Source organism: Tachysurus fulvidraco, chromosome 20 (genome assembly GCF_022655615.1).
Source record: "Tachysurus fulvidraco isolate hzauxx_2018 chromosome 20, HZAU_PFXX_2.0, whole genome shotgun sequence".
NCBI classification, from domain to species: Eukaryota; Metazoa; Chordata; class Actinopteri; order Siluriformes; family Bagridae; genus Tachysurus; species Tachysurus fulvidraco.
The window spans coordinates 18,025,865-18,039,083 of NC_062537.1; the positions used below are offsets into that span (position 1 = coordinate 18,025,865).

Here is a 13,219-nt window from a genome sequence, read left to right on the forward strand (position 1 = left end):
AATTGTGTGTTACAACGTATGACCACATATATTCAAATTCAAAACAATTTTATACTCAATTCCTTAACCCTGTAAAGCCGCCTGCTGCAGAATAACATTACTTTTAACTTTTTAAAAAAGGCCTGCGAATGTTTTTTTTCTTCTCAAGACCACATTTACATAGTTAATGGGTTCTATTGTTTGTCCTCATAATGCTATTTGATAGAAGTGTTTATAGGTGCGGTAATCTGGCCATGAACTAATCTCTCTTTTTTTGCGTGAATGGATTCGTCAAGATTCAAGTAAGTAAAATTCCTCACATATTTTTTTCTGTGTTTATTACAATGTCTATAAACACATACATATTTAGTTATTTTGGAAAACATTAATAAAATTTGATTTAGAGCTTGTTAAGTCTATGTTGTAATTGAACAACCAGAGTGGTAGTCAAAATAGCCTGTGCACCTTACACATTACATAAGGACACTGTACTTCTCACATGGTCACAAAGTGAAATTTAAACTGTTAGATGATTCATTATAACTAATTTCTAAATGTGCTTTTCTGTTAAATTTGTACTTAGTTTAGATTGGACCAAAATTACACACAAGAATACATTTTATGTGGTATTTGAAACTCCAACATATAGAGCAGTATCTGAAACTCCCTGTATCTTTGTTGTTTTTTTGTTATTTAACGTCTAAACGGTCCTGAGATTTTTTTGTGTGTGTTGCCCAAGTAGCAGTTTATAGCATTAGGAGATAGAAAAGCAGGCACCTTATGTTCTGGATGTTTTGGGGTGATGCCTGTTGCATTGTTCAGGGACAGGTTTAAATGGTCTTGAATATGAACCTGTGATATGGGGGATGCACGTGTTCCTTTTAGTATGATAAGTAGATAGTATAATAGGCCATCCAGAGTATTGTTTGAATGAAGTGGTGGAATTTTGATTAGCATTTGCATTGAACTGAATACTTTGATAGACAATACTTAGTCTATTCTTTCAGTTTATCAACAGTACTACAATATAAGACCCATATGTATTATTCACTTATTTATTTATTTTTACTTTTCCCATTTCAGAATGGCACCAGTGCAGAAAAGTCGGCTATTCACTATTGGACTGCAGGATGCGATTGCTGCAGTCCAAAAGGGAGAGAGCGATTTTGAAATGGACTAGTATGACACTGATGCAAGTGAGTCAGAATGAAGATGCAGGTGAAATGGACAAAGAAAACCACCAACCCATTGACTGCCCAGCCAATGAAGATCTGTACATCAAGCCCCAACCAAAGAAACACTGGGTCTAATGCAAATGACTGGAGTCCGTATGTATTGGGAGACAGACACGTGATACACCCGTTTCTGATGTGATGTCCCGCAACAGATTCCAATCTCTGTTGACTTCATTACACTTTACAAACAACTTAACTGTCAGAGATGGAAAAGAAGGACAAACTCTGGAAACTCAGACTATGACTGAATTCATTCAGGGAGAGATGCCTGCAGGTGGTACCTGAAGAACACAAATCAGTGGATGAAATTATTCCTTTCAAGGGGAAATTCAGTAACATCAAGCAGTATATGCGTGGCAAGCCACACCCATGGTGTTGGGGGGGGGGGTTAACACACTGTGCAAGTGCAATGTTTGCCTGTGCCTTTTAGTAATTTAAAGTAATTTGAAACACGTTATTGACCCAACATCCTGTAAATATATCCGCAGGTTGTTATGGTAAAGCGGAAACCAAGCAAGTATGGAAACCTGAGCGTGTAGATCTTAACCAGGTATAGAATAAGACTCAAAGAACGATGAACTCAGGACACAGGAGCAGAAGTTTTATTTGGAATCTATTCAGGATACAATGTCAGGTGCATTGAGGATTTTGGAATTGCAGAAGGTAAAAACATCAAAAGGGAGAAGGTCTGGTGGAAGGAAATGGGGAAAAAGGCAAGAGGGAGTGGGGCAGGAAGGGAAGGAGGGGAAGGCACTTTTACTCTTCCAGTAGCCAGTCTGTGCACCAATGGCTGGCATTTAAAATAAGAAATGAAAAAACTAACATGTAAAATACTCACTATCGAGCAGAGCAATGTAAACAAGGCCAGTTTCTCTGTACAACACTGGCCAAACTCTTGCTTCTGTCTCGATTGCAGAGCAGATCCAATATGTAAAAATACGTGCGTGTATGGTCGGTCTCTCTTAAATCTGCCGTTAATTGGGTAAAACTAAAAACAGGCAACAATGGTCACAGCCTCAAGAGCCACCCAGCATCAGAGCCTCAAAGCTTTTCTGTCCCTTTGAACCCTGGACACAACCTCCTTCAGCTCCTCCCTTCTGGCAGGCGCTACAGAACATTGTTTACCAAAACTCCCAGACACAGGAATATTTTCTTTCCCCAGACAATCACCTTGATTAAAAACTCCCCAAAATTATATTCCCTGTACTATCAGAACTGTCAATCACCACAACATGTATGTTACACATACACTATTGCTGCTGTATATTGTAAAAAAGCATAATACTGCACAATAGTTATTTGCACTAACATGCACATTACTGATCTGTCATATATTCTGTATTTCTATTTAATACACGTACTGTCTATATGGTCTTGCCCAAGCTAAATGTATAGTGTTATTTATATCTGTACTTTTCACAAACAGCTGGAACCAAATTCCTTGTGTATGTCACACTTGGCCACTGTGTTAATTCTGTGTAAATTCTGATGACATCACTAACACGACTTAATTCTGATGACCCTGTGCAACTCGATGGGCACACAGCTACACTGCTGCTCAGGATAATTGTTAAAATGTTTTACGTACAAAAGGAATCCAACTTTCCAGGGTTCTAGAGACTCTCTGAAAGCAGGGCTTGAAACAAGTGGCATTCGATCAGTGAAGGCAACCCACCTGCAGCAGCGAGGAAGCTCGGCTTCTCTGTAACTACGCCAGCTATCGGGCATGCGCATGGGGGGGAATGCAGAGTCTTCACCATGGATTGGGGAGGGGGGGGTGTTGTGACAGAGAGAGAGCAAAGCTACTGAGAATTTAATATTTAATCTATATAAATAAATTTACTGAGAAATAAATTGAAGGAAAGGGGTGGAGCTAAGAATCACAGCCCTGCAGTTCCACAGTTGGTAGCAGCTTCTGGTTTCTCTGTAACACACCAGAATACATATGGCCTGCAAGGACTGAGATGTCAGCAACAGACATCTGGAAAAACCGTTTCATCTAATAAAAAAATATACCTTCTTCAATCAGAACAGGCCTAGCTATACTTTTGCTGTACCACACTTGATTCCACACACCGACAGCATTCAGATTATTACACATTCCTCTGAACCCAAGGTCTTGAGTCGTTCAAGTGATTAAAATGCATTGAAAAAGGTCATGCTGGCATAAGTGGTACTGGTAGAAAAGGTCAAAAAGAAAAAAAATAAATAAATAAGAGGTTTGATTGGCTTCAGTGCTGTGTGTGGCAATGCATAGCAATCTGCATACAAATAATCAACTTGTGCCATCATTAACTTCAGTAGGATGCAGGACAGGAGCATGAGGGATGGAGGAGTTTAGAGGACAGGGAAAAATAAAAGAAAAAGATAAAAATGGTGACGATCGAAATTGTTGTAAAGGTGCAAGCTAAAAGAAGGACGCATTTCTTTCTTTTCAGGACTTGATTCAGAAGGATGGGGTTTAGGGTCAAGAAGGAGGTTACACCATTCTCCTCAAAGCAGCAAGGTTTTTCTGTAGTGTACACCTGCTAACTGAAAGGAGAAGTGGTTACAGGTTTAATAGTGGAGCTTTTTAGGCACCTCCCAAGAGAAAGAGTCACGGCCGAAGTGGCCGTACACTGCGGTGCGCTGGTACATCGGCTTCTTCAGGTCCAGATCTCTGGAAGTACACAGGAGAATGTGATGAAAACATGGAAGAAAAAAAAACACTGCAAACTTGAGAGGGGAAATAAATAAATCACCACATCACTATACAATTTGTTTAGAGCATGCGAGTGGTTTGTAAGCAGAGTGCTGATAATCCCACCGTTGTGGAAAACACCTTATACTCCACCTCTTGAGATCAGATTCTACCACTCAGCACTGCTCGCTCTACGCAAAATGCAATGTGATATTCTTATTTTGAAAAACACACGTGGACAAAATTGATGGTACCCTTCCATTAAAGAAAAACCCACAATGGTCGCTGAAATTACCAATTCATTATTACTTGTCAGTTTTACTTTCTTTAATAGAAGGGTACCAACAAATTTGTCCACATATCCACATAGATCGACGGTTATGCCTTTTAAGAGGCACATCTGCTTTACAACAGCATTCTCTTAGACTAAGCAATTGAATGGAACAAACACTTTATGTACAGTGGAACACATACAAATAAAGGATTGCTGGCTACGGCCCTTTCCTGCTGCAGCCGATGTCGTTTTAAAGCCACGGGTGATCCAAAAGTCAACCGCCGCTCATCAGGACACAATCTCACAAGCCTACATTACCTGACGATGACGCCAGGGCGGAGGTCAAAGTTCTTCTGCACAATTTCAAGCAGCTCCTTCTCACTCTTCTCAGAGGTACCATAGTGGAAGATGGAAACAGAAAGCGGATGGGCCACACCAATGGCGTACGAGAGCTACAGGCAAATAAACAGCAATATTAACGAAAATCCAATTAAAAAAAGGAGCTATATATTGTACTTCTGTAAAAGGTCTTTGTTAAAATCCTCACCTGCACAAGGACGCGTTTGCAAAGTCCTGCCTTCACCAGAGATTTGGCAACCCAGCGAGCAGCATAGGCAGCAGAGCGGTCCACTTTAGTGTAGTCTTTCCCAGAAAACGCACCGCCACCGTGAGCACCCCAGCCTCCGTACGTGTCTACGATGATCTTGCGTCCAGTCAGACCAGCGTCACCCTGCACCACGATTAAAACAGTAATTCAGGTTAAGGGATAAAAGCCACATCCAACCCTCTCACAGGTAAAACAAGGCTTTGGGATCTGTACTCACCTGTGGTCCTCCGATGACAAAGCGGCCACTGGGCTGCAGGTGGTAGATGGTGTCATCATCCAGGTAACGACTGGGCACCACGGTCTTCACAACCTTCTCCTTCAGGTCATCACGCATCTCATCCAGGCCCACGTCCTCATCATGCTGCACAGACACCACCACCGTGTGCACACGCAAGGGGACCATGGTGCCACGATCCTGACGATACTGTACTGTCACCTATACAAGACAAAGAGCTCGAGTTCAACAACCAGGGCGGATTCGAAATGAATTACTACGACAAAGCTGAGGCGAGTGTGACAACTCACAGATACACTTTAGTAAACTCGCTTGTAAAGAAAAACATTCTGAAGCATTTCTTTAAAACAGTTAATATCTATGCTTAAGCATAGATTTATTCTTATTCTTTGCATCCAGGAAAATAATTTTATTTCAACTTTTAAATAATTCATGCTTGAGAAATCCTAACAAAAATAAAGTGTGCTCCATTTCAGGGATATTCTACAGTAATGAGATTCCCAAATGCATTGGGGAGACACAGACAGAGAAAAACTTTGTGCCGTCTTTTTTTCTTGCTGAACAGTTTCCAAAAATTTACAGAATTTTTGTTGCAAACTTCTAGCTGAAATCTACCAGGCAGGCAATATGTACTTAAACTACATTTAAAACTCTGTAGTCAAAAACATCACCTGAGTTTTGGAGTCCGGCCTCAGCCAAGGCAGAGAGCCGTTGCGCCGCAACTCGGACAATTTAGCGTTCAGCTTGTGTGCCAGGATGATGGTCAGGGGCATACACTCTTCCGTCTCATCGGTGGCATAGCCAAACATCAGACCCTGAAAACCACAAAGCATGTTTACCACCACAACGACTCTCTAACGTTCTTCTCATGTTGTGCTGATGCACCATCTTTATACCATCCTGGGCTCCATGTTTAAAGAATACTGTGATTACAGGTGGTGTACAGGTGGTATTGTTTAGAGCAGGACCATACAACCGCATTTGCAAAGGTTGGTGCGTGTTCATTTTATCATGCTCACCTGGTCTCCTGCACCAATGTCTTCCTCGTTGCGGTCCAGGTGGACACCCTGGGCAATGTCTGGGGATTGCTGCTCCAGAGCCACAAGGACATTGCAGGTTTTATAGTCGAACCCTGATCAAAGATACATAACTTAGTCATAGCACAACAACAGCAAGAATCCCGAAACAACCCCCCCCCCCCCACACACACACACACATAACTTTTAATGAAGTCACAGTCAGCATAAAATAGTGTAAGCGTCATGCTAAGTAATAATCTGATCCATGTATGAGATATAAAGTGAACCACATGAAACAAGACAAACACCATTAAAATGACCCACAAACCTACACTAAAAGAAAACCAGAAAGGCAAAAAAATTAAAAATAATAGCACTTAAAAACATAAAGGCATGTGCTAGTTGCGAACTGGTTTCATGATATGTCCTCACCTTTGGTGGAGTTGTCATAGCCGATCTGCTTGATGGTTTCTCTAACAACCTTCTGGTAGTCGACGTTGGCATGAGAGGTGATCTCGCCCGCAAGCAAGATCATTCCAGTTTTAGCTACAGTTTCTGTAGAGATTACAGTAAAATGGTAAGAAAGGGGGGGGGGGACAATACAAGTAAACAAACCTAAAATATTATAAAAATGAGAATCTAATAGAGATTGTAAATGAGCCTCTGTTTCAGTTATGATTCCTATGGTTAATAACTCACCACATGCAACCTTAGCGTTGGGGTCCTGCTTGAGATGAGCATCCAACACAGCATCACTGATCTGGTCGCAAATCTTATCTAATAAACAAACAAATGAAATGAATTTACACCAAAGGGGTAAAACATTAATGATAGAAATATGATTAACAAAAAGAGAATTTCTGACTGGTGACATGAACGAGCACTGCTTCAGACAAGAGTCTGTGCCAAGAATTTTGAATGCACACATTCCTCCCCAAAGATCACAGCAGCACACTGCAGCAAAATAAGCTGAGTAACAAGTCCCTCATGTCACAGAAGTAGCTAAAAAAATTCTATTTAGCACAACATCATGGGGATAATTCATGAAGATCCCTTCAGCAATTCCACTTTTGCAGCACTGCGATCTGCTTGCTATCGACCATGAATTCCTGAATGATGGCTCATTTAACAGCTGGGCTGTGTTTGAGTTGGGTAACAACTCTGCAGCCTTTGCAGGGAATCTATATTTAGAGCAGACGTAAGCCATCTTAATCAGCTGTAACATGGCCAGGACTCCAGGCACCTGTGCATCGTCCGATATCGCTCTGGTTCACGTGGTTATGCACTACATAGGGTACGCAAAAAGGGGATGCAGCCGATAAAGGGCTCTTGCACAACTACAAGCAGGAGCATTTTCTTCTACTGGTACAAAATAAAAACTGATTGCAATATTTAAATCATATGTGCTAAGAATTCTCAGTAAAAACGTTCATTCAACACTAATGATTTTTCCCTCCAAGGCAGGGGTTGCCAGTTTCGGACGTGTACACACGCAGAGCAAAGCCCCTGTATGAAAGAGATTGAAAGAAGCATGGAGATAATGATCTTTAGATATTTATTTCCACATACCTCAGCAGAAAATGAAAGTAAATTCGTTTCCCGAAATCCATTACGAAGTAGAGACGCCACGGGGTTTTATCTATACCTCAGTGTTGATGTACACTCAGCCCAACCCAATATTTAACACTATATATGACTTATATACACTATGATTTCACCACACATGGGTAATATAAACAAAATTCAGTGCACCCCTGCCATGTGGAGACGAGCAAAGTGAAACTAAAACCACTCGTTGTACAAAACCTCACAATCAAGAACACATTTCCCCATATAGTGCTTTACATGAACATTATATTGCACTTAAAAGGTCATAACTTTCCTTTGGTTGCCAAACGGTAGGAGTGACAAATGAAACTTAAAGACGACCGATCTGGCAACTCGGAATCAGGCTGACGCAACAGCGCAAACACGTGGGGAAATAAATGCATACAATAACGCGGATTAAGTAGTCCTTCTAATAAAATTAATTACACTTACTTACTTATTCACTCACTTATTCTGATATTAAATCTTTAATCATTTGTATTTTCTTTAACACAGTCAGAGAAGCAAACATGTTTACAAACAGTCTTCAAAAAAAAAGGAGGCTGGTAGGATGTGTAGTGGATATAAATTTATAGATCTATTTAGAAATTTATAAAGGTGTATCAACAAATTCTATGTAAACAGTATTATTCAAATAATGGGGGAATAAACAATAATAATCAGCATCTTTCTGGCCACATGTCCTCCAGCCGTATGCTTTATTTCTCCATCACTTCACATTAATCGCTTTTGCTTCTCAAACATAACCGATAAAATACGTTTGAGCAGGAATTCACCCTTAAAACCACGTTCACACACGTTTTTATTATTTATTTGGCCTGAAACTCTCACTATCTTCGACTCGGCCCTGATCCCAACGGTGGCATTAAGATTAACGGACACCGGCGAATAAACCGAATATTAACACGTTTAATATGGAAAACTTTATGTACTTTATATGTACGGGTTGTAGAATCTAACACTAAAAGTCTGTGCGCAGTTAGTCAGTTATACACATGTATGTTTCTAACACAAATAAACCGAATAAAGAAGAAAAATAAACCTGAGGTACCGGGACCTATTGTGTGCTAACATGCTAACAGCGCGAGCGCACTGCGCGAGCTCATCGCGCCTCGTTCCCTCAGTCACGGTTCGTCACGGTTCGTCTGTAAACTGTACTTATTTCCTACATACTTGACTGTATTTACAATAAAAAAAAACCCTAGTCAGATATACATACCAGGGTGTCCTTCACCGACCGACTCAGAAGTGAACAGAAAGCAATCTTCATCAATGATGAAATTTTCGTGCCCGTTCATGTTTTCGGTGAATACACGTTTAAATGCAGCCTATTAGCGAAACTGAGAACCGTCAAGTTTGTTTGTTTATTTCTAAAAATCGAGAACGTTGTTAAATTCAAACACACCGGCTATGTAGCTTTAACACAGAACGAATGCAGCGGTTAACGACGGTCGCTTATATTCTACGTGTGTGGTACAAACACCCGACTCTGATTGGTTTAAACAGACGTCAATCATTTTGCAACCAGCCAATCATGTTTAAGCTTAGAATTTAACGGCGTCGCCCAGAAAATATGCAAATATGCAAATATTTTCAGATAAAGTTTTCATGTCTGATTTAAGAAGCTGCTTATTTCATAACAGTTTTCTTCTTTCTTAACCTAAATAAAAGCTTAAGCAACATGTTAATGTGGTATTTTCTCAGTTTACTCAAGTGAATTGGTTTGTTCTGTTAGATTTACTATCAAAATAATGCCTGGCCTTATATGAAAAAGAGGGAACACTAGCTTTTAATGCTTGTTTATATTAAATAAGCACAACAAAGTTAAATTTACTTATTAAATCATTAATTCAATTCAATTTAAATTTATTTGTATAGCACTTTTTACAATCAACTTCTCAAAGCAGCTTTACAGAATAAACATAGAACAAAAGGTTAATATAAAGAATAATATAAAGATTAATATAAAACAAAATTCAAGATCAATATTAGATATATTTAAATGTGTTTGTATTTATCCCCAATGAGCAAGTCTGAGGTGACTCAGGTGACTGTGGTGAGGAGGAAAAACTCCCTTGAACAATAAAGTAAGAAACCTTGAGAGGAACCAGACTCAAAGAGGAACTTCATCCTCATCTGGGTGACACCGGAGGGTGTGATTATAAATATACAGTCTGATAAATGGTGTATTGATGAGGAGGTTTTTGTCATCAAATACCACATGGAGTTGGCATCTCCTCTTTAGTATAGCAGCGTCCAACTGGAGTCCAACTAGAGCAGGTAGATCTCTAGATGCCTCAGGATACTCACAGAGTCGTCCTCATCTCGGAGGTCCAAAAACTTCATGGCACGGAAGACAATCAGAGCTGGTACAATTTCCAGATTAATATATTTGTTATCAAAGCAACTATACCTTTTTTCCTGAAATTGTCTATGATTGAAAACATAATTTATATCATAAATATAAGTTTGAACTATTTACAATTAGCATGTGATGCTTACATTGTTTGCCAGTCTGAAATGGCAGTAGACTAGCAGGTCAAGTAAAATTAGCATCACACACACACACACACACACACACACACACACACACACACACACACACACACACACACACACACACACACACACACACACACACACAGCTTGAGACTGTGTTTTGCGCTGTACTATTTGTATATCAACTTATCACCAATTGTAATATTATCAAAATATTGCATCTGTACAACATTATAACTTTATTATTAAAGCAATGAAAGTTGTGCGCTTTCTTGGTGATATTACAAACCACATTTATTTTTGTTGTATTAAGTTTAAAAGGCAGGAAAAAGAGAGAGAGGTTGGTGATACTGTTTACTGTTTGTGCAGAGCAAAGTGACTTTCCTTAACACGTGTATTTAGGCATTATTTATTTTAGCTTTTAGCGAGTCATTTAATTTATTATAGTTGTCAAGCTGAGAAACCAAGACAAGACAAAAGTAAGAATATACTCTCTCTCTCTCTCTCTCTCTCTCTCTCTCTCTCTCTCTCTCTCTCTCTCTCTCTCTCTCTCACTCTCTCACTCTCTCTCTCTCTCTTATCACATACCTGGCAAACCTAGAAAAAAACACAGTTCAAAGCCTGTTCAGCTGCACATTCATAAAGTGATTATCACTGAATCAATGATAACAATGTAAGCAAAGTCTTCTTTCATTTCTCTCTGTTGTAGCAGGTCTTTGTGGAATTTGGACGAGCTAGTTTTTTTTATCACACAGTTCTTGGATTCGATTCCTGGCTCCAGTGCAGTCTTGGCAAATCAACTACATTTGTGGTGAGAGGTTTAAAATAAACTTTCATTAAGACATGTAACTGCAACACAGCTGTTAACTCCAGTCTGATTCATAAGACTGTACTACTGTAAGTGATGTTTTGTAATTTGGCAACAGGCCTCATATGTCGTAAAATGGAAAACACTTTTTTCATGAAGTCAGCAATTAGCACATTTCTGTTAAAAGTAAGAATTTGGTGAAAGACAAGTAAAAAAACATGTTTTCCTCACGCAAGTTTACTGTCTGAAGTTAGTTTCTGTTTTTCATTGTAGCTTTGCACTCAGTATCATAAAATCTAAGGATGCAGATCACAGACCTTAACATTCTTGCAGGCCAATCTGATGTTGTTTGGCATGTGGATTGTCTCTATTTCACTACTACACACAGTGAACACTGGTGTTTGGTTTATTAATGGTGGAAGTAACTTTTACTTATTAGAGTGAAATAATCAAAAAACCTGGAGAATAACTTAATAAAACAAAATGCTGGTTTTATTAGCATGAGTACATTTAGGTGAAGGAGAACATTTTGTGAATTGTTCCTCTTCACATAAATGTAGGGTGAAATAATTATTTTGCAAAGTTTCACCAAATTCTCTCTTAAGATACACAAGGTTCTGTTTTTTTTAATAGTCACAGGTCAACTGTAGGTCTACTGCAGGTCAACTGCAGGTCTACTACTTTTTTTATTTGTCTTCCTGATCCTTTAACCTCCCCCTCATTCACGTTCATATGAAATGATTATATTTGTTAATATGTTTATCATTACTACTACTGCTAATACTATTATTACTATTTGTCATTTCTTATTAATTGGATTTATTATTATTATTATTATTATTATTATTATTATTATTATTATTATTATTATTATTATTATTATTATTGCTATTACTATTGCTATTGTCACTTATTATCTTCATCATTATTATTGTCATTAAAATTATTATTAATATTTATTCTATGTAATTATTTATATATTTTTTTATTTTCCTCTTTTATATATATATATATATATATATAAATTTAACTCTGGTTATGACTGTTGTACTGTGTGTTTATTCATATATTTCCACTCCCACACTCAGTTGCACTTACAGTTACACACACACACATACCCAAATCGTACGCTGTTATGTATGTTTCGTTGGTCTTTGTATTTGTATTTTGCATCTAATGTCTCTTCTGTAAATATTGTAATTGTCTGTTTGCATGATATAATTTAAAAAAATAAAAAATAAAATAAAAAAGCTTTGTCGCAGGTCACCGGTGCAGGATTTTAGATTCTCAGCAGTAGGATTTAACAGTAGCCAAAACCTCTGAGTTCAGACTTTTAAGTTCTGTGGCTAGTTTTCAGATTATTCATTACTAGGTTAATGAAATCCTGATATCAGTGAACCATTTTTATACTGAGAAAGTGTTCATAAGATTTACATTTTGGAAAATGTGAACAGTGCTATCAAAAATTTGCTATCAATCCAAGAGGAGTTCATTGGTTCATTATGTATTTATTTATTTATTTTTTACACTTTTTTGATACTGTAGTGATTTTCATTTCTGACTCTCTGTCCATGAAATGACTTAACAACTGTGTTCAGCAGCACTAAACCTTGGATACTAAACTACTGTTGACTTTATTATAAAAACCGCACTGAAGGTTCTTATGGTTTCTCCCTTATAACACATCCTTAACCAAATCCTTTTCTCTTTTTATTTAGTTTCAAAATTCATCACATGTGGACTTCATGTCTCATGATTTGACAAACAAAACGCTTTCTCAATTTGAATTATTTCATCGAAAAGTGCGTTTGTTGTATTTGCATGCTTTGTAACATTTTGTGAGAAAAAGCTTTACAAAGGTCACTGAAAAGGTGCAGTCATGCGGGCATGTACTGGGCTCTCAGCATTCAGCTCAGCTCAGAGCTGGCTGTGTCCTTAAGCAGCTTTACAGGCAGCCTGTCACATGATCTTTACTGGCATCCAATCAGCTTCGCACGGGACTCATATATACAGAGTAGATGAGTAAACTCAGGTTAAGTTAGATACCCTCATGGGATTGTTTCAACTCCACCCATGCAAACTTAGCAATAGAGCCTCAGAGCAACACCATTGGGAGAAACAAGAATACAAAACACACACACACACACACACACACACACACACACACACACACACACACACACACACACACACACACACACATATACGATAGTGTAAATACTAAGCACGAGGTAGATATTAGGAGTTATACTTGTATCACTGTATTCAATGCAAG

General features: G+C 38.5%; 1 protein-coding gene across 1 annotated transcript; it reads right to left on the minus strand.

Annotated features, from left to right (window-relative positions):
• Positions 1-1,794: 1,794 nt before the first annotated feature.
• Positions 1,795-9,096, minus strand: mat2aa (methionine adenosyltransferase II, alpha a). The gene is made up of 9 exons (XM_027175380.2): positions 8,857-9,096; positions 6,729-6,806; positions 6,462-6,584; positions 6,030-6,142; positions 5,682-5,825; positions 4,993-5,211; positions 4,716-4,898; positions 4,487-4,620; positions 1,795-3,873 (listed from the first exon to the last, which is right to left on the minus strand). The coding sequence occupies exons 1-9, from the start codon at positions 8,933-8,935 to the stop codon at positions 3,771-3,773; spliced, it is 1,176 nt and encodes a 391-aa protein (XP_027031181.1). The 5' UTR covers positions 8,936-9,096; the 3' UTR covers positions 1,795-3,770.
• Between the last annotated feature and the right edge of the window lie 4,123 nt (positions 9,097-13,219).